The 22,830-nt window shown below is 36.9% G+C and overlaps 1 protein-coding gene across 3 annotated transcripts in view; it reads right to left on the bottom strand.

Moving 5' to 3' along the window:
• The window catches only part of PPP2R5E (protein phosphatase 2 regulatory subunit B'epsilon), a 76,317-nt gene that overhangs the window by 6,170 nt on the left and 47,317 nt on the right, over nt 1-22,830 (bottom strand). For 2 of the 3 annotated variants that reach the window (XM_072864111.1, XM_072864112.1), the window contains exons 4-13: nt 14,634-14,735; nt 12,421-12,513; nt 7,708-7,838; nt 7,563-7,622; nt 6,802-6,910; nt 5,760-5,813; nt 5,613-5,663; nt 4,639-4,758; nt 3,555-3,682; nt 1,033-1,134 (exon numbers count right to left, since the gene is read on the bottom strand). In XM_072864111.1, coding sequence (XP_072720212.1) covers nt 1,033-1,134; nt 3,555-3,682; nt 4,639-4,758; nt 5,613-5,663; nt 5,760-5,813; nt 6,802-6,910; nt 7,563-7,622; nt 7,708-7,838; nt 12,421-12,513; nt 14,634-14,735 — 950 coding nt within the window. The remainder of the gene's footprint in view (nt 1-1,032; nt 1,135-3,554; nt 3,683-4,638; nt 4,759-5,612; nt 5,664-5,759; nt 5,814-6,801; nt 6,911-7,562; nt 7,623-7,707; nt 7,839-12,420; nt 12,514-14,633; nt 14,736-22,830) is intronic. The other variant, XM_072864113.1, reaches the window with a different exon arrangement.

Below are 22,830 nucleotides of genomic sequence, written 5' to 3'. Positions count from 1 at the left end.
CTAGCAGATTGAGCCTTATTTATCAACACCTATCTACAATTCACCTGGCATCTTAGCTCAAACATATATCCAAGTCTCTAAAAGTAAAATACTGTATTAATGAACTAACCCGTTAAGTGTAGAATTTTTGTGTATAAAACTTTGTATTTTACAACAAAAAAGCAGAACAAAAGGACAGCGTGACTCCAGTCACACAATTCAAAAAATATGGCCTCCAAGAGACTTTAGAGACTATACTAACCTAACAAGGTCGGACGACATACAGTACCCTTTGCTTTGCTTGGGGGAACCCTGAGTCACAGAAAAAGTATGACTTAAATGAAGTTGCAAACTGTTCAGAGTTCCTGAAGTTTCCTCATTTTTTTCACCTGACGCTTTGGATAAGCTGAAACTTTTGAGAAAATATGCTGCTGTAATATGCAACCGTAATTGGAAAATGAAAATTAAGGAAAACAGGAGAAAAGACAAAAAGCATTTTACTACGGTGGAACTAATGATCGTATGAGTCGTGTATCTAATGGATCCTGCATGCTAAAAGACTCAGAGAAAGCAAGACATCTGAATAAGAAATGAAAGGGTCAAGAGATGCCTCTTTGCTTTAAGACCATACCTAGCCTACGAACAGTAGTTTGTAAAATCAAATCTTGGGGTTTTCCCTCATGTCACTTTCCAAACCTCAGTTTAACTTTTTTTAAGTCTTTAAGCAAAGTGTTATCTTTAAACCCTTGTTTTTCTTTTATTATTGAAGATCTTGATACATTTAAGTCTTTTGGAATGCAGAGTCAAAAGGAATTCCATGAGGAATGTGGATTCCCAAGCAACTCAATGGGTACTGTATTTCATAAGGGGTAAAGAACAACCAGTACATGATATTATCTTATGTCTTGCAAGGAGACGGCTAAAGAACATGCAAGGGAAAAATGAGGCATTGTGTCTGTTACGTGTGAGATTATGCAATTGCATCTGAGTGTAAGGGCAAAACTAAACAGCAGGCCTTATGCACAGCTGACAAAAAAAGCTTTAAAAAGTTACCGCTGACGATCTGACTTGTAAGTGGCTGTCAGCTCGTCAAACATGGTGCTGTTCATTTCCATAAATGCCTTCAACACGTTGTAGACTAAAGCCACAATGGCCCTGTGAAACATTAAAAAAGAAAAAAGAAAGGAGTCTATTAGTTTCAGGTGAAATCAAACGTGAAATAAAAGTGTCTTCTCTTACCGCCATTTCTGCAACTTATTCTGCTCTTGCAAGTATGATAATGTAAATTCTTTGATTTCAATGAAACTACTTTTGATTAACATATTTAAAGGTGAGAATCAGCTTTTATGTCTCTACTGACTACTTAAATGGAGAAAACCAAAACTCTAGGGTAAAAGGTAACAACAGAAAGCTATTACATATAACTACAGACTCTTCCCTCATGCTGTGGAGCAATTCTGAATGCAACTCCAGGGATCTAAATCATCAATGCAGGCAGAAGGAATAGAATTTAAACACGAAATGGGAGTGATTCATATTTCCTTATGATTTTTCTATGAAGCTGAATATCCAGTGCATCTATGCAAAATACAAGGCTGTGTTTCAAGAGTGATTTCCCTGTACTCATACATTTCATATTCATTTTCACTTTGGTACAGCAAAAAAACTCTTAAAAAACCCCACAAATCCTTCAGATGATGGAATCAGTGTCTGTGTAAAACTCTGTGTGTGTGTATATTTAAAAATGAAAAAAAATATATATATATATACAAATATATATCTCTCTCTCTGTCTCTCTAACCTCTGCCTACTTTGCTCTGCCAGCTTATAGCTGTTCCTGACCTTACCCAAGAGCCAATACACCACTTATTTGAATTTGAGTTGCTTAATTGCATAAAACATAACAGGCATGATCTGTTCATACAGGAAGAAATTATGTATAATAATAATAATTTCAAAAAGGCTTCAAAGGGATTCTGTCCCACAAAGGTTCAAAAAAGGTAGAATCTGTTTACTCTTTTATACCATCTGACTGGATAACCAACCTAAAATATACTAGAATTTCCAAAGGAAGATGGGTCTGCCAATAGTCTGATTACCTAGAGGTCAAAATTCCTTTCTGGCAGAGTTGAAGAGAAAGAAACAACAAAGCAACTGAAAAGGGAGAAGGGAAAAAAAACAAATCTAAAAAACTTTCAAAGAATTTGGAACAGATTATCAATCAAGAGATCCCAGTTCCTGATCCACTACTATGGTTGTCATATTCAGACATGGGGCTGCTTAAGAAACAGCTCTTCAGCCAGGAGGCAGTGAATCAACATTACAGGTGCCAGGAACCTTTGGAGCTAACCTATATAGCAAACTATGTGCCATTTCCCACATATCCCATCTATCATTTACCTCTTTCACTAAACTTCCATCTTTGTTGCCTGCATTTAAAAATGTTCTTATAAATACAAAAATTCATTAAATACCTTCTTTACTTTAAATGTAACTTAACCTGGCTTGTGTGTCGAAGGTACAAAATTCCTGCGGATATGAAACGCTGGAATATTCTCATTACCAGAAGCATCCCAGTGCATAGTATAAAAGGTTGGGCAGGAGCACAGGCAGGTTAGAGACTGGTAAAGCAGTATACTATGCCATGGAAAGTGTATTTTTGTGACCAACGTTAGTTACAGAAGCTTTCAGTAGCATTAGATTTGTCATGTAAGCACACAAACTTGAGGGTTTGGCTAGGTACAGAACAAAAAGACTAATGTTTGAAAAGATTAAATATTTTACAAATACTTTACAGTAAGGTCTTAAAGCAACTGGGACCTGAACGTAGCACAGCTCATTAAAAATACTGGGTTTACTAAACGGTAAGCATCTCGACTTAGAAAAACTTTTCAACTAAAGTATAGAATACATGGCATCTAACTGTAATAGTATTTTACAGTAAAACACTTTCTACTAGGTCATTCAGTTTAAAAATAAAAATGCCGAATTAACAGGATATCAATATGAAGCAACTGCTCTATTACTGTGCGTAATAGAGAACAGCTGTATTTAAATACATTTAGAAAAAACAACCCAACCTAAGAATATACTGATGTCTATGTGCTTCATAGATGTTTAGAAAAATGCCACTGCCAGAGGTCTACCAGAGGTATCGGTATCATCCATGATGTGGCCACAAAGCTTTATTAATACCAAGCGATATTCTTCTAGACAATTTACGATCAGGCTTAAGACATTAACCAGTTTATAAAAAACTGTGTAGGAGAAATGCTTGATGAGCAACACTTTTTCTTCAATAACAATGTAACATCTAATTTCTCTTTTTTCCAACTTGTGAGAAGGTCTATTTTTATCCCATAAGGTACTGATTTTTGTACACATACCAGATAATTTAAAACATTTTGAGACAAGCTCAAGTATAGACTAATTTATTTTGGCATTAACAGAGTTGCACCTGCTCATGCCAGCTTTGAATTTGGATCTCTCCCATTCAGATGTTCTTCAGCAGACATTCCCTAAGTTTATCAGTGGTATGTCAAATGGTATGATAAAGTGTAATGGCAAAAACTTACGGATTCCAGTGCTCTTTAGAAATCCTATAAAGGCTGGAAAACATGATGGGAAGTATGACATTTGAATTCTCCTCTATCAAACTCATGATGTATTCATTATTCCAATAATACAGCGCTCTTTCGGCCACCTTTGAGTCAAAGGAATAAAATATTAACAGGAATTCAGATACCTATAATTTTGTAATTTTCTGAAGGAAAAACAAATCACAGAGAAATTTCAAAAGGATGAATTAACAGGAATCATTAACTTAGGAATTAAAACTCTACTTCAATCAGTAGCATAACATGCATTAATGGAATTAAGTTTTTATCCTGTAATTCAGACCCCACAGCATCCACTCTCTCTTTCCTCTGAGCAGCATGTTGTGACTCACTGAAGACCAGGTGCAGACACTGCATTAATGCTGCAGCTGTGGAGGGGAAGGGAGAGCAGACAGACTTCCCATCGCCCCTTCCCTCAATCCTGTGACTGCAATCGGAAGAAAGAGAGCAGTGCTGGGATACCAGAGGAAGGAGACAGGGAAAGGCCCAGTAGCTGGGCTGAATAAGGGAGGAGAGATCTTAAGTGTGGGGAAGGTACACTATCTCCCCTTCACATATGATTCAATTTAAATCCTATTCATTCCCTTTCTTCCTGTTACGCAATGTGAAGAAAACAGGCTATAGGTTCTATCACCTCTAATCACCATCTCCTTACAGAAGGAAGTAAGTAGGAAAACAAGAATGGTGCACAATACTGTGCTAAAAAAGGGAGCAAATACATCCTATGTGGTCTATCAGTCCAAAGGCCATACAGTGAGTATGCGTCACCTACAGTTAGAAGGGCTCAAAGTCTGCTTGGATACAGTTTAAGGCCTTATGTGGCTCAGAACGGCAAGTTTGTGCTGTAACCCCAGACACATCTAACGAGTTATTCATGGAGCCCAGAACTGAATTTGCACTGCAACATACCCTCTTCCATAGAAATCCAGAAGACAAGCATTTTAAACCACATAACATAAAGTAATATTTACATTTGGGGGGGGTATTATGTTTGAAATTGAGACTCTACATTCCTATACAAACAATAACCTCTACCACTGACCTGAAAATGAGGGCTAGAGACACACTTGGCAATTTGTTTAAACAAGGGTTCCTGGATTTTGACAAATTGTGATGGTTCGATTACATCCAAGATTTCCTCCAGCTCTCCTAGGAACATGACCTAAAGACAAGGAAGGAAGCATTGAATATAAAAACTCTGAATCATCTTGATCGGCAAAATGCTGGTAACTCTCAAATTCTACCACTTCAGGGAGAAATGGAAGCCTCACTAGCTCAGCAAGACTCTCTCTCAAAAAATGTGATCAGTTCTACCTTTAGCAGCTTCTGAATTCAGTCTCTTAAAAGGAGGATGAGTGTGTGCAAATGCTGTATTTAAAGTAGTCCTTTACAACAAAATTCAGAATTGCACCAGTATATCCATGCTGAAAACCTAGCCTCATACAGACAAAGAATTTGGCCAAGGCTTAAATTTTGTTAAATAAGGAGAGTCTCTTAATTTTACCTCATTTTTGAAATCAGTATTCAAAATAACAGTTTTGCTGTGTCACAAAATCTCATTACGGAAACTCAGATTTGCATCAAGAATTTGAAAGAAAAATGCAAATGTCTAACTGCATCTTTTACATGTTTAGTAGGTAAATGCCAGACAATAAAATATCTTTCATCCTCCCTGGAAAAGCACTATCCTCACATATAAAAAATTCCAAATCTAACAGAGTTTTCCAATCTATCCTTAACTATGTTTATTTTCTCCTTTCCATAACAAAAAGAAATTCTCTGCAGAAGAACCCGTGCTTATTTTCTGAATAGAAACCATGGTTATCAAACTTCTCTCTTCATAGTCAAAACTGTCCAAAACACCAGAATTCAAGTATGGAAAATCACCTACAAGAATTAATACCAAGATCAACCACAGCATGTGCTATCTACCTGGAAATATCTAAAGATTCCCTGCCTATTATACTGTAGAACAAAATAACTCTTGTGTTTTGTTAATACTAGCATACCACTTACCTCTTTCTGACTGCAGGTTTTTGGCCAGAATTTCATTAAACCTCTAATGACCTAAATTAAAAGGAAAAAAAAGTTAGATTTTTTACTTTTCTCTCAATAGAGTAAGCCATTTATGATTGGGGGGGGGAGTATGAAAGAAATATTTACTGGTTCTGTGAGTGAGGGATCTTTCTCCAGAAACTGTACTATGCAATACGCCAGCTGTAAAGAGGTAAAGATTTAAGAAAATGAAGTTAGAATATTTCTATAAAGAAACCACAAAGAAACATTTTTTTAAAAAAGAGAGACTCAAGGCAAGATGCTATACAGCCTTCTCAAATTGCATCCAATTTTAAACTGAGATGCATAGTTTGCACTGTGCAAATCCACTCAAAAGTTCAGTTCGTAAGAAATAACAGAACACATTACAAAAAAATCAGGGTGACAAAGTAGCATATACAATAAAAATCAGAGCAACTTGGAATTCTAAGTACAGTCATACAACCAATGTTTTGAAGCTTCTGTTACTCTCTGAAACTGCATCTTTTTACACATTTTATACATCGGCAAAATCATGAAAACTCTTGCAAGATAAGCCGACACACCTAAAACCCGGAATAACATATTTGGAAAGCACAGCTTTATCAGCATAAGAAAGACTGCACTATCTGAAAATCAGAGAGGAAGGCAACAGGTATCTTTATCAGAGGAAAAATTACTTCATGAAAGCTGAATGTATAAAAAGATATGAGAGCATAAATGCAGTATTAAGAAATCCGTGAGGGAGAATGTTAAAGCTTATGCAAAAATGTGGGTATTAGTATTCAGAAAGTTGCCAGGGTGAAGAAGAGCCGTGACAGCACAAGACTAAGGAAACCCAAACATTCTCTTGGGAGAGGGAATGGGAAAGGCAAACTTGTGAGAATGAGAAAATGGCAGAGAGGAAAACCTAATAAGAGAGTTTAACTACTAAACAAAATCCCCAAACTATTACAGATGTATGTTACACTTTTAATTATCTAATCAGAACAGAAGCAAGACATTTATCATACAAAGCACATTAAATGAATTTTAAAAAAAACTATTGCATTTTTTCCACATTTCAAAACTTCCCCCCCACCTTTTATGTGCTACACAATTAGATTTCCAAAGCAACCTTAACAAAAAAAAATCATGCTAACTGAGCAGAAAATATTTTTGTAATTTCTACCTGTGCGTGGAAGAGTGATAAACTCCTGACAGTATGTAACGGGATCAGCACCTTCACCAGAAACTGTTTATGCTCTGCCTTAAGAGGTAAAGCAAAACCATTGATAATACTAGAAATCAGAAGAGAAATATTTGTTAGTGTTATAATCACAGAAAACATTCTTGAGGTCTGAAGAAGCACTTTCTAGATTAAAATAATTTAGCAGTCAGCACCTGTTTGCAAATAGCAGGCTCACGCCATTTGTAAACAGGTGCTGACTTTTGTCCTGCTTTATATTAGCAGTGCAGTACATATCTAGGTAGCAATTCAGCTCCGACTTAGGAATAATCATATAAACAGCTGCACAAACCTGTTGCCAAACAGAGAAGACCTTGTCTACGTGGTCTGTAAATTCATGTAAGCAAGGTGTTCTTGAGTAATTAACTTACCAGAATTAGATTTACTCAAAATATTCACAGTTAGTGTGCTCAAAAAAAAAAAAAAAAAAAAAAAAAAAATTCTGCAGCGTGTAAGGATGAAGTACACAAAATTTCACACACACACACACAAAATCAATCCAACACTTTTGGCTGTAACTTGCATCCAGTTACATACTCTTGGCAAAGATGTGACAGAGATTTGCACATGGGCTTAAAGATAAGCATGTGCACACATCTGTTTTCAGAATCAGGGCTTATAGTAATACTTTTTCCGAATCCGACACTATTCTGGTGTGTCCAGAAGGGAAGTTTGAGATAGATAATAAATAAAGACTCGTTTACCTTCCTAAAATTTCCAACAGTTCAGCTACGCCATTGAAGTGTTCAGTTTCATAAACAAATCTAAAAAAAAGAAAAGTTAAATATAAGCCATATATCAGTTTCCTAAAGTGTTCATAAGCGAAAAGTACCTTCTCCCACAACTTACCGTAGAAAAATATTATTAATCTGTTTTCGGATAAATGCTCTAAGACCCAGAAACTTGCCATAAATTCTGTGCAAGACTGTTTTTAGGTAGTCTCGTTCTCGAGGGTCTTCGCTGTCAAACAGCTCCAACAGCTGTGTTTAAAGGAAAAGAGAACTGAAACAGTAGACATTTGACAAATATGACACACAGACTTCTATATAAAAGTTAAATCCATGAAAGCTCATGCATGTAAGAATGTGATATCTGTGTTACTCAAGGTGTAGAAATACAGTATTAAAAAAATCTCTTGCAACCCCAGCACAACATTACGAAACTCAGTTTATTAATTTCCACTTCTGACATAACAAAACTTTGGAAATCTTCAAACAACTAATAAACTTTTGATTAACTGGCTCCAAAATGCTGCCTTCCTTCTCCCCCAAAATAAATAAAACAAATTCTTAGATGCTGTCATATCTACAAAATCAGACGGTTTGCCTCTTACCATCCACCATTCCTTCACTCTGCAGAACTAAAAGATCCTCATTTGCTCTAATATTTTGTTCCCACAACATTGTGTCAAGGTCACATTTTTCTAATTGCTTGTAATTTATACTATGAGCTCTTAAGCCTTCCTGGTGATTCCATGGCCTTCACACTGTGGAAAGATCCAACAGTGAAGTCTATGCCAGCACTCGATCTGCTGCTACAGGATCTCCACCAATCGACATAAGTCAAAGCATCAGGGAGAATTAATCCCCCAGGATGAACAAAACAGTAACTTCAATATCCAGTTAAAAAACAAGCAAACAAACAAACAAAAACAACCAACAACAGAAAACCCACCTTTACTAAGCAACTCTTAAATAAGATTTTAAACCAGCAAAATGATTATGTGGTACTCAGTCAAAAGAGAATGCTATCTGGTGTCTTGTCTTGTACAAAATATATCCTGAAACACTGACACCTGAAGTTGCCTCTAAGAATTAAGGCATAAAATGAGCAGCAGGAATATCACCTGCAGATCTTTGTTCTATTCCCCTTGAATCCTCTACCACAAAAGTATGAGCTTCCCCCTAACCCTTCTTCTTCACCTTTTTTGACACCACAACATTGGCTATTCTGGTGGACATATGGAATAAGTTAGAAGGTAAACTTTATTTAAAATGAAACCAAACCAAACCAACAAAAACAAAAAACCCCACCCCCAAATGCACAGAAACTAGGGAAGTTTAAGATAGTAATCATAAGCAACCAGTATCCCTCTTGCACGAAAAAGAAAGTAACTGTCAACCAGTACCTGTCTTGCAAGAGAAACGAACACAGTTTGCCAAAGAGGTCTTACTTATGTGTAAGATGCTGTCAGAAAATTATTACAGGAATGGTAGAAATCAAAATTATCTTGGATTCACAAATAGATAAATTATAAATACCTATTATAAGTAGACATGGCAGTGATGTATACTACCTGATCTCTGTTAAACTGCTACACAACTTTGAGGAGGTGAAAAAGAAAAAAAGACAGAAAAAGATGATTAAAAGTTGTTAAGCTGTCTGAGATTTTGCTTTCTAACATCCAGGTTTAGGACTGATGTACATATTCTTCTTCATTGTTTTGGATGTTTCTGTAGCTTGTAAAGAGATCCCACTATCTTTTCCTTGCAGTAAGAATCTGTGGTGGGAATTTCATGAGGAAACAATGAGGTTCATCAGCTGCTCTCCAGAGGTTATAAACACATTACTTCGTTCAATTAGTTCTACAGTTAAACAAATAAATAGTCACCTCATCCTTCCCCAAATAGAAAATTTCACCCAAAGACAGCAAACAGCTGGAAACACTTATGTTTTTAATTTTCTTATTGGATTGCTTTTAGGAGCAAAATATTTATATTTCCAGTTTTGTTATACAGATCCTCTGTGGAAACATTGCTGAACTAAGACTCAGTCTCTCATTTGAGAGAGAGAGAGAGAGAGAGAGAGAGAGACTATTATTTTGATATGTCCAATTTGTTATCAGTTCTTATTTTTATGGATAGTCTTATTTTTATGGATATTAGTCTTATTTTTATGGATAAGCTGCAAGGCTTCCATAATTTCCGTGATTATTCTGACACTAAACATACATAGAAAAGGGAAATAAATTTTCTAAAATAGCAACCTACATAACACAGACACTTGTGGATATATTTTAATAGTATGTCTCTTAGCAACCACTGCCAACCATTTCAGACTGTATATAAGCATGCTTTAGAAATGAACAGTTACACTGTTACATACAGCTTTTTATCAAAACATACAGCTGAAAGCCAAACACACATCTCTATTCAAAAAAACAAAAGCAAAAAGCAAGCAAACAAGAAAAAGATTGAAAAATGCCCATTAAAAACTGTATCATTTTTTCATATAGGCATTCTTACTGCCAAGAAACACTTCATTAAAGTTCCTCAAATTTTAAAGAAACAAATTAATTTAGAGCGAAAGCTGATTTCAAAGACTGTTGCACTTGTGTGACAGTCTTTGAAATCAAGAACATGATTAATGTTCCTAAGTCTCAAATTGGTTTCCTATGTAAGTGCTCTGTAGTCACAGATTCTTAGGCGTTACTCTAGACACACAGCAAATACAGTAAGAAGTGGAAGGACACCCCAGTTCCTACAGGCTAAACTCAAACACTTACACATACGGAAATATATCTACTTGCATGTATATATAAGGCTCAACAGAACTTTTTATAGAAAAATGTGAATTTTAAATTGACATGCTGTGCATAGCAATATATAAAAACCCATCACCTAACCATGTGGCAAGAACTTACTGAATTCTTATAATTCTTTTGAACTCTTCATTGTCATATCATACATTTTCATGCACGTAGGTTTCAAAATCTCGTATTTCCCTCTTTCAGTAGATAACATTCTTTCATTTAGTAGATTTATTAAAGACTAACGGGATTAATTAAAAAAAAAAAAAATCCTTGTTTTAGACCCATTCTCCTGTGCCAAATTGTAACAGGTTTGAATGCCTTGAAAGGGCATGAGTGAGATGCCACCAGTCATGACCAAGTTCAGCAGCACGTTAACACAAGCATCTAGGAATTATTTTCTCTAGATTTTTAAATAGAACACAAGCATTCCTTCTAATGCAATCCTGTTATATCTAAAGAAAATAAAATCACTCTGGAAAAACCTGTCAAGAGTGTTTACCCCCCATGCATATTCTTACATCTCCAGTAGGTACTGGATCATCAGATTGGTGCACCCCCTTGTTCAAATCAATATTCAGATGAACAAAAAGGAAACTCCACCATACAGGTTTGATCCAGATTAAAACCGCTCTTGTATTTAGAAGATGGATAAAATAAAAACGTAAGTATTTGTACCCATTTTTGTATTGCTTTTGTAGGGTAAAGAAGGTCTTGTGATATTAATATGGAAATTGAAGTCACTTCTTTGAATCTTTGAATTTAAGGATAGAAATTGCTCTCTTAGCTACGTTTTTCAGGTATTCTTCATACGAATAACATACAAGGACAGTAAAAGCACTACTTTTATTGCCTGAGCACTACAGGGAAAAATAAAAGCTCCATGTCAAAGGGGTGAAAGCAAGGTCTTCAGAAATGCTGAGTATCTCCTGCCACTTCTAGTTTGGCTTTTATTCAAGTCTCAGCCCGCAAGGAAACTCCCTTTTCTAACTAAGTAGGAATCTTTCTAAATTTCCCTGATTTCAAAAGCAAGCTATAGACAGCATTAAACACAAAGTTCTTTCTGAATTTGCAGTTATAAAAAAAATTCACAATGGGAACAGAAAACACAAGACAAGCCTATTCCCGAAAGCTGAAGACAAAAGTCTTATCTGTGGAGTTTCCTGGCTTATCCCAGAAAACATCTTCCTTCAGCCACCTCTGTTCTGGCATCTGTCAAGGCCTGGATGAAAATTCCTCAGCAGAGAAGACCAACTACTGTAGTTTCAAGTGAAATAACAAAGCACACAAGAACCCTAGCTTGTACACAAGGAGGAGGAAGAGGAAATGTGTAAAATACCTGGCTACCCCTGACCGACTGACAGAGGCCATCTCTTCCTTTTAGCCATAACGATGGCAAGCAAACTACAAAAATAAAGCTACCCATTCTTTGCCAATGTTGTTTATTATTGGTGCTACTTCTTCTTCCATGCTTTTAATAGAGCTTGAACTTTATATGGCCTTTTGATTTACTTCCTCCCTGACCACTATAGCATCACTGCTTTCAGTACTGCGCTGGGAATATGTTTGTTAATGAACTTCTGCCCCGTTGCCAGCTCTCCAGCAGAGATAGAAGGGAGAAATATTCTCCCCTTCCAACAGAAATATTTTAACAATATTAAGACCCATTAAAACTGGCATGTAAGTAGTCTCTCTAGATAGCAGCATTTTTAGACTACTTGATAGTAAACCTTCCATTTTTCAACAGTAACTGTTTCAGCTCTGTCTCATAACTAGTAAGTCAAATATTTTCATTAAGGAATCAAAACTAGAGCCACACCAACTATTGTATATATCTATAGCAACAGAGACTGACATAAACACACACACACACATTTCCCCTACCTCCGTAGATTGAAAACTTTCATTGTATATGCTTGTTTAGCCTTTTTCTGTTGCACGTAAAGTTACACTTTCAAATTCTAAACAAAACCTTTTTAAATAAAATTTTTTCAAAAGCAAAATGAAGTCTTAAAGAAAACAGATAAGCTTACCTGCAATACAAATTTCTGATCTATGTACTTTTTGGCAATGCTGGGCTGAAATTCTTGGCTTTCCAAAAATCGTATGAAAAACTCATATACAAGCTGCAAAAGGAGAAGGAAAAAAAAAAAAGTTCATGACTTGATTACTCATTATAGTTTTAGGTATTTCCCTAAATTCTTTTGCTAGAAAGTAAAATACTTATTTTTCCACAGAGCAAAAGGATAAAAAGATGAAAAAGGTTTCTCTCCTTTATCAAATTGCTACTTTAGAGTTAGAATTAATTACATGGGCTTTTAAAGTTAGTTTTGCTTATTTAACTCCAGTCAAATACATTTCATCACCAACAACAGGCACTGCCATCTTGTAATGCTTATTATCATCTCATACAGCTTCCTGGAGTAATTGGAAAGCACATTTAAACTGCCCTATGAACTGCTGAAGTCACATCAAATATAGATGTTACAATTCTGAAAGGGTTGGTGAAACAGTTGGAAATATTTAAATTAAATTAGAAACTGCTTAAGAGTAGTGTTCTACTACAACTTGAAACACAGAAGGAGAATACAAATCGAAATTTATTCGGAAGTTCCTAACTTACTGTAAAGATTAGCCTCAGGCCTGGAGAAAACCTGCTTACTTTCATGCAACTCCATCTCTGCCTAAACTATTCAGTGGGATGGCAACAGACTTTTCATTTAGTGGAGAAAAAGAAGAGTATAAACCAGGCAAAAAGGAAGTGAAGTGAAACAGGGACTGCTGTGGCCTTGTAAGACTGCAACTCTGACCTGTCACTGATCAGATGAGCTACCAGCTAGCAATTCTCTTTGCTGAACCTTTTCAAGAGCAGCAGCCATTGAAAACTTTTTCCCTTCTGACTTCAGTGAGTATGAATATTGATACTGAAAGGAGAAAGGAAGCTAAAAATTACATTTTAAAATAATTTTAAAATTTTCCCTGCAAACACCAATATGCTGCAATACTGCTGCTGCTGCTTTATGTCAGTGTTCTTTGAGTTCTAAAAGGAAACAGTAGGAAATCAAAAAGGGGGAGAGAGGTTTAGAAATATGACATGGAAAAAGCGACAGCTTACATAACTAATATTAAATCATCAGGAAATCAATTCCATCAACTCCTGACAAATACTTTGGTGCATTTCTTCCTGACAATGGTAAATCATCCACTGGCTAAGAAATTTCATCATTTCCATGTAAATAATGACTTTTAAAACTACAGCACTAGAGTCAGCATAAGATAACAGACATGTATGCCTGTGCTGTTTCCAGGCAGGCAGAGCCGTTCAGAGCTGCCTTGAAGCTTTCAAGATTCTTATTTTTGTGAAATTTAAATATAAATGAGGGATGAAACCTACATTTCAACAGATTCTAAATTTGAGAGCACAAAGAGTGAAACAAACTGCTCACAGGCAAGGATTGTGCATGCAACTGTCAAATAAAATCCTCATTTCAAGCTGAGATCAGTCGTGCTCCTTTGCTCACAGAAACTCCCAGACTCCACAAACTGTTACTCAGGCAAACTTCTTCTAAATTTATTAGTGGTGTAAGTCATCGTCCTGAGTAACACAGGCAGGATTTGCATCTATATTTTCTATAAAGCAATTTACTGCATTAGCATCAATGATGCTTTCTCCAAAATTAGTTTATGTTCTTTGTTCAAAATACCTTGTGTTAACACATGAGGTACAGAGGAAGGGATGATACACAGCAGTGAGCGTGCATCCTTCCACAAACACCTGAAAGCAAACCTCGGCCCAGGGAGAGGAAGGAAGACTTAGACAGGGATGTAGATTCTCATTCATTTTTCTGATCAGATGCCAACACCTGAGTACATTTGTATGAAAATCAACTACCCTCAGTAAAGCAAAACTGCTAGCAGTATCATCCCCACAATGCTCTTGCTGAAGTGGCTGAAAAACACTTGTGCATCAGAGCAGTTTGGAAAGCAAATTAATTTTTAAACCAATGAAGGAAAACAGGAATATGAGGGACACCATCAATACAATTTTGAAAGAAAGCTTTAACATTTTGCAAATTTCACAAAGTACTCTCCCGTCTTTGTAGGTACTATATTATAGCCATGAACAATATTAATAAATGTTAGTGTCTCAGACAAGTTCTGATTCACAGGTTAAGAAAGAGCTGAGAAAATTATTAGACACACTAAGCAATGATAAGCATTTCTTCTGAGATAAATGATCAAAAACCTGTAAATGTGGCCATGATGCCTCCAAGGTGGGCTCATCTTCTTCTGGATCAAATTCATTGCTGTCACTAGGTGGGAGAGTTCTGAAGATATTGCAAGATACCTGAAGAGTGAAAGAAAGAATAATGAGATCTCTTTTTCAGATAGGTACTAAATTTCAGGACTCTGTATGTCTATACCTACTCTGTCTGTCCTCCATCACATAAGCAGTATGTCTTTGCCTGCTGTCTGACAAAGTTCTTTAGCAACAGTACAGGTCTAAGGAACCCGTCATTTTACAAACCTGACACCAGCCTTGGCTTTCCTTTCTCCAGGTCTTTTTGTTTCTTCTTTCCACTGACATCCCAGCATTACCCAGTCTCCCACTATTTCTGTCCACCACGTTCCAGATGAGTCCACCAACATGTCATTCCCAATCCTGCTGGGCATCAATGTGCTGAGAGCCATCAACTGTTGATGGCAGGAAATGCCATCAAAATGCATTTACAAGGGAAAACATTAATGATATCTGCTTAAGGTCTCGTCTATCAGCACTTGTTAAGAGTAGCCAGTGCTATTCACACATTATATGCCTGGACACTTCATGCCAAGTACAGAACTTGGTACTAAATGCAAGCAGCAAATAGTATTTGCTCGTCACTTAGCCTACATTTTATTTCATGGCTGGTTCGCTTTGCTTAATCTTATTTAGAGGTATTTTGCTGAGACTGCTTGGCTTTGTGAGGTTCATGCTACCAGCAAAGACTGAACCAGAGTGCTTTCCTGGGTTAATTATAGTGCTGAATGGAGTGTACAGCTTATTATGCAGCAAATCTGATAAACTGCAAACATGCTGGAGGGCCTTTTCTCCACTTTAAAGGTGATGTACCTTCTTTGCACTCTGCTACTGCATTTGACCCATCTCTAAGTTGGTTAATCAAACAGCTGGAAAAAGCAGCATGTTATCTCCTAATCCCGTCTACACACGACCCCTTCATAGCAGTTCAGACAAACTAAGCTATTTAAGAAACAAAACTAGTATGTTTTTCAACATCTTTATTTATTTTTCCAGCCTTTTACTCCTGTAAATGTTTTAAAGCTAGTCTGTAAAGCATATTTTCAATATGTTGGCAACTTAATAACAAAGGGCACTTTAAAGCCAAGAGTTTAAATACAACCCAAATACTGATAAAACCATATTGAGACACACAGAGTGAAGTTTTAGAATTTGCAAGACAAACAGAACAGATTCAGGTACTGCATAAACAGAAAGATGAAACAACAAAAACCTGCAGGAAAGCCCATGTGGTGCATACCAGTTCGGAATGTTCCCTGAACACAAGGGAAAGACAAAAGAAGAATAAGTAAGGCAAACCAGTGAGCACAGAAAAAAAAAAAAAAAAAAAGAGGTCATGCGGGCTTCTGCTTGGACTCTCTTCTTCTTGCCACAAGAGGGTGTATTTCACTACAGTTACAGTAAAACATACTTTTACAGAAGCCTCCACTGTATATGTAAATGACATGTTTTCAAGTCGCATGGCTTTCAACCTTAACAGATACAGCACTTATTATAGCCTGTGCTCATAGATACTGAACTCTACTTGTCCTATGTGCACACCTGCCAAGTGATTACTAGCATTTATTAGGAGATGATATTTTTCTCCCTTCTCCACCCTCTTCCCCTGACTCATTCACTTCTCTCAAGAGCCCCTCCATGAAAAAGAAAGACTTTTCTAGTCTCATGAGAAGTCAAACAACTGTTCCAGGAATACACACGTTATAGTCTGTCTTTCCTCAAGGATTCCTGAGCTTCTCCTTCTACTATCCCCGATATGAAAAAGCAGAGAGAGGAGGAAAGTGATAATAATTAGCAGAATAGAGTTGTTTCTGTGTTAGAGCACAGGGCAAAAGAGGGTAGACAGTCCAAAGCATTCCCAAGTAAAAAGGGGGAAAAGTACCTATTGGTGCCTTGGATCCGAACATCTGGGATTCTGCAATACTTACTGAAGCACTTTTGGTTAATGCTTCGCATTCAAAAATCCCACCTTTCTCAGGATTTGGACCAAAATAGGGAACTAGCAAAACCAAAGGCATTCCGCAGCTATTTTTTTTTTCTGCTTTAAACTTCATTTGAAACAAGAAAGAATTTTTTCTGCAAATTTAACCATACATAAATTAATGAAACTTGTACCAAAAGATCAGAGAAAACATAATTATTCATCAGCTGTTGTGTTTAGAAACTGGAACAAATACTGAATTATGGCACAAGCAAAACTTGCAAGGAAAAGTACATACTTTCAGAATGAAAAGCTAAACTAAGACAAATTCCTGTAAGATTTAAATTGAGTCAAACCAAGCCTCAAGCAGTTGGTGCCATGGCCTTAACAGCATGACAGAAGTATGAAGGGTTCAGCAACAATTAGTTAAGTCCCAGCACTGACACCTGAATCTTGAGCATGTAACAAAACCAGTATGATGTCTGGAGAGTGCTTATTAAAAAAGGCCAGTCTCAAGGCAACTCAAAAGCAGGTTTTTTGCAGAAGAAAATTAAGATGCAGGAGTAAATGCAATGCAAGTTGCATTCTTGCAAACCAAGAATATGGTCCTAGTATACAGTTTGCTCTCTTTAATCTTCTTTTTTGCATTAGGAGTAAAGATAAGTTGTATGGAGCCAAAATGCAGATATTCTCCCGAGAAGAACAGACAGAACAGGTTATCTTTAAGTGATTTCCCCAGGTTATCATAATTTTAAAAGGTAATGTGTGCCATTACAGCTACATTAATCACCACAACACGGCATGATAGCTCATTTACATGCAGTGTCAATTTATAGCATGCTTATCTAAATCAGTAGCCTCTGGGTGGCTAATGTTTATAGGCCTCTAAGGGAGAACTGAAGGCAACAAGTTCTTCCATGCATGAACTGCCCAGCTGTACGTAGACTTTGACAGCCACCACACAAAGATGGGAATACGCTACATCAAATCTGGAAAGAATAATTTTTCTCAGATAGGCATAAGGTAGCTATTTAGTATTTATCCCGGGGTCCAAGCATCATGCCAAAATTCCTTCAGCTGGAGAGCTGAATCATTTCTCTTCTGACCTCTGCTGGATCATCAAGCCAAAGGACAGCCCTGCCAGCCTGTGTACACAGTCCCTGATGAGTCCTCTCCCGTAGCCAACACAAACGACTATTGATCAATACTGACTTCCATCTTCCATTGATTGGGAACACCTCCAAGCCCAGATGATATTTCTGTAAAGCAAACCAGAACTCTAATATTCTAGAAAGTTGTATCATGACAGATCTCCCCTATTATGTCCTCAGACATCTGCACGCTGTCCTCCATGATTGTCCCTTTCAGAAGCACACACCAAACTGAGCATAGAGAAGTACATCACTGCTCCCCCACTACGCAGAATTTGAACACCCAAGTGCCAGAAACCAATTTAACAAATCAGTAAAATCTACCCATTGGCACTGAATCTAAAATTTCCAAGATCAAGTTGGAAATGCCAAAATGATAGATTTTCAAATTGGAGATGCCCAGACACCTCTAAGCTCCATGTCAGTATGTCAGGCACAACTCCAACTAGAAGCAAGACAAAAAGTTTTCCAGGCAACTACAAGTCAAACACGAAGATAGGGAAGGCTGCTCTGGTATCCCCACAAAGAAGGAGCTGTGAGTTCTGAACAGATCTGACCACTGGTACCTGGCAATCCAGAGCTATGAAACTATGAATATACACTTAAAAGTAACAAGCTTCAAGAAAGCTCTGATTTTATCATCACATTTATATTTGAAATAACTTTTAGAAAAGAAAGTACTAAGAGCCTTAAGTCTGAAGTCAGGAATAAATGTTTTGAGAAATCCTCTCTTTGTCCCTCACTGGAGCACTATAAAAATGACGACGCTTTAACAGAAACACTTCACAAATTCCATTTCAGCTCAGCACTCCTATTCTGTGCTGTTTGAAACAAAGATTTTTATCAGTAATAGTTTTCCTGAATGGAGCCTGAAATGAAAACAAACATACACGCAGGGAAGCTTAATACATTAGCTATATAAAAAGAGGATAAATTAATACCCGACCAGCTCAGAGGGAACACCTGTTCTTCTATTACCAGTACGTGGAACCATCCAAATAAACCCCCATGTATATATGAAATTGAAACCGAGTAACTCTGCACACACTGTGTGTAAACTACTGTGCATATTAACAACATACAGTAACAATAAAATGTAATTAAGCCATAACATGAAGCCATGCTAACTGGGAGACAACAATGGCCCCTGGGACAGACACTAAACTTGTCCTTCTGAAAAATATCTGCATATGTGGGTTTTTTAATATTGTTTATGGATTTACATATTTTAGAGCCTGAAGTGACTACTGCAGTCACTCAGCTGTAATCTCTCTGTATAACCCATTGAATTGTTCCCAAAAGTTTGACTATAGTACATCTTACAAAAAGAAATACCTAATTTTATCTTAAAAGATTATAAATGATTCCACCAGCTCTCTTCTCCTGAAGTTTTACCACTAATTTAACTACAGCACTGCTTCTTCCCATTTCAAGGTTGAATCTGCCTGATTCCCCGTTGTTCGTCATTAAACCACCAGATCTCTTCTACATCTGTATATATATTTGCATATGCAGTATGTATCTATTTATATATAGGTATTTTTATACAGACACGACACTTCTCAACCTCTGTGCTGCCAAGTGGAAAGACAGAACTTCTGAACCCAGCCAGTTGTTGGTTTCTTTGTTTGTTTTTAATCCTGTGATTATTTTTGCTTCCTTCCTTTGAGCTCCCACCTGTGCACAAGTGTACTGGGGTATGTTTAAAAAGCCAGACCATCTCCCTCTTTTTTTCTGCACGTTGCCATTTTAATTTAACAATCACTTCTTTGAACAGTGCACTGTATCAGAAACTCATATTAAGACAGTCATGATACAGTGCTCAGATCCTTTTCTGCACCACTGCTCGCGTGAATACAGTCTTTCAGGGCTTAATAGTATACGCCTTCTTTTTGCCCAGCAGCATTACTTTTGACTTGGCTACATTAAAATGAACTATGTTGGACTGCGAACACAGTCAACAATCCAGATCACAGGGTGGGGGAAAAACAGTTCTTCTCATCTTTTCTTGACCTTTAAATCTTTTAAAAATTCAATCAATAACCTGCAAGAATTTAGCTCTAGATCAGGACTCCTAAACTTGTTAGCTTACCAGCACCCACTTCAGCAGTGGTAGCAGCTTCCACCCATACAGATGAGCAAGCAGTAAAACTGAGATTCTCCGGCTACACTGCTGTTGGCAGAGAACTACAATTGGAGCAAGTTTGTAGAACAAAAGAGCTGGTGCTCAGGTGCAATGTCCACACCACGTATGTTTGGAGGGAGGAGTTTCTTTCTAGTGATCTCTTGCATTGAAGCCCATTAGCAGTAGGAGAGCGTTAGGTACGCTCCTAGAGTGGACATTTTATCCAAAAGGAATGGAAACCCTAAAACTTCTCTATGACAAGCTTCAAAGTGCAGTGAGAACAAATGAGAGACCCACTTCAAGAGCACACTCGCATCTGAGTCAGAAGTGCTAGCCCAGACCCGTCCCCAGGCAGCACGCCTGGGTACACCTTCTCGCTGCTGGAAACTGCAGCTCTGAAATTCCACTCTAGGTCACCTAGACCTGAACCATAACAGGGTACCCTACCAGCAATAACCCCGTTCATCGCTATCTCCAGGTAACTACATTTTGAGATGATCCAGTGGAACACAGTTATTTATTTAATGTGTGCCCAGCTAATTCTATACAATACAATCTAAAAAAATCATAGCGGTAACTCAAATATCTTGGACAAATTAAAGCAACCAGTACCAGCAGAAAGAGCCCCTCATCTCTAGAGTAGGCATCAGATCAAGTGAAAGCCTGCCAATACATAAACTTGAACTCTAGACAGCATTACAAAACTCATACTGTCTCGGACTCCAAATTGAAGAACAAAACAAAAAATTCAAAACCCAAAAAAAAAATCTCCCAGAAGATTCACATTGTGCTTATCTACAGACACAATGCTCGAAAGGTATTTAAGAAGATGACACAGCCAAAATGGGGGGTGGGGGTGTACACGCCTCTTAAAAAAAAAAAAAAAAAAGCTGCAGTCGACAAGTAATTCTTGAAACAAAAATGTTTTTCCAGTTTATTTCTTTGCCTTAGACCTAGTCACTGTACTATTATGCAGATAAAGTCTGACGAATGAAAGGCCTATGTAACCAACCAGAGGAATAATGGATACAGGTAAATGTAATTACATACTGTCGGGAAAAATTATTAGGGACAACTACTGCAAGAGGAGCTGCCTCCAACTGATTTTTTGAGAGGAGTAGAGAACATCGGAGCTTCTTCTTTTAATAAGCATTGTGGTTTTTGTACAAACTACGTGTGTAAAGAATGTGAATAATAAAAAGCATCTAACAGAGGAATTTGGAAATAATGCATAAAATAAACGACAGTTAGATTCTTTTCTTGCTTCTACAGAATTGACAACCCTCACATTAAAGAAACAAGAACGGAATTTAAAATACAAAGTGATTTTTATCTTTTTTTCTTTTTTTTTTTTTTTTTTAAGATTTTGGTAGCATGCTTGTTCCATCATGGCTGCATCTACATGACAATTTTAAATCAAAGTCCATTTTGGGGGGTGAAAGGACACTGCATCTTCCTTTCAGCTTTTCAGATGGTTTCAAAACAATCTGTTGAACTTGTACTGATTCAAGTTAAGTTTAATTCCTAATATTTTACAGAATTCCTGAAGTTATATAAAATTCATATTAGAAAAGAGACATTATTTGTCAATTCTTGTATGAGTATTTCATTTATTTCCCTTAAACTCAAAATGCCATTCAGTATTATGTTTTTGAATCTAATACAAGAACCAACAGGAACATATGCACAGAGTTTTTGCTAAATCAAAAAGGTAAGACTGAATATAGGTACACTTGCATAAAACTCTCTATCCAAGAACATTTTAACACGGAAAACCCTAAATAGGATGAACATTTAGCAAGCAGGGTGGCATACTTCGTCATAAGCTATAGCTAAAGCTATAGAAAATAAAGAAACTCATAATGCCTATAAAGTCTAACAGCTAGCAAAACATCCTAAAAATAGGTTCCTTAACATGCTAAAAAATTCATGGCTTAACAAGATATTCTTTAAAAGGTCTGTCACAAACAAACTCCTGATCAGACTCTGCCCTCACATCTGTTGAGACAAACCTGCAGAAAAAGGAATGCAATCCTTCTAGATTTCTGTCAGTAGAAAGAAGCGGGGGGAGGGGGAGAAAAAAAAATCATGATCTGACCTTTCAAATGAAATTTTTGGTATTTATTTGGGTATTAATTTAACCAAGTTTCCTTCACTGTGTTGCTCAACACAGCTTCTGAACCACAAGATATTTAATATGATGTTTCATTTTGGCACTTTTATTTTACTTGATTTGTCATTACAAAAAAGATAGAGACGACAACAGGAAGCCAAAGGCACTTCCGCACTTGAAAGAGAGCAGAACAAAGTAATATTATTCCGTTCTAAAAGGTACATCTCAAAAAAGTTTCGTTAGCCATCTCTTATGGGCTGGCAACCATCCACGGATGTTGCATAAACATCAGGGTAAACGTCAGGGGTTGGGTTTACAATTTTTGAAGAAGCAAGTAGGAGAGCTGACATGTTGCTCATCAACAGAGATTCATCCAGATTTCTCAGTTTAACAGCTTGTCAATTCTTCCCATCCCATTTTTTAAATGAAAGAAATCAGTTTTCTCAATCTATGTCTTAATATCCAGAAAACAAAAAAGCTCTACTACATATACCCTTTAGGACACCACAGATAATAACAAACATTTATTTCATTCAACTACCATTGCTTAATCTACCAGCAAAATCAGCATCATTAGTTTAAGCCTCCACATTTTGCTCAGACAGGAGCAAATTTTAGATTAAGTGTCCAATTATTGGCTCATAAAGTCTATTACTGGCATTTCCTTCTTAGCAGAGTGTGGTTTAATTGGCAAGGGCCTTTTTTCCTAAGACTAGCCTAATTCTAAAGAATGTCATCTGCCCTTCTGAACTACACATCAAACCACAGGGGAAGCGCACTGAGCAATACCCTCCTGAATAAATCTGTCCAGCTTATGGCCATTAACACAAATC

This window comes from Ciconia boyciana, chromosome 6 (genome assembly GCF_034638445.1).
Source record: "Ciconia boyciana chromosome 6, ASM3463844v1, whole genome shotgun sequence".
Lineage (NCBI taxonomy): Eukaryota > Metazoa > Chordata > Aves > Ciconiiformes > Ciconiidae > Ciconia > Ciconia boyciana.
Note: the sequence above shows the minus strand (reverse complement) of the source record. Positions and strands in the feature narration are given on the sequence as shown.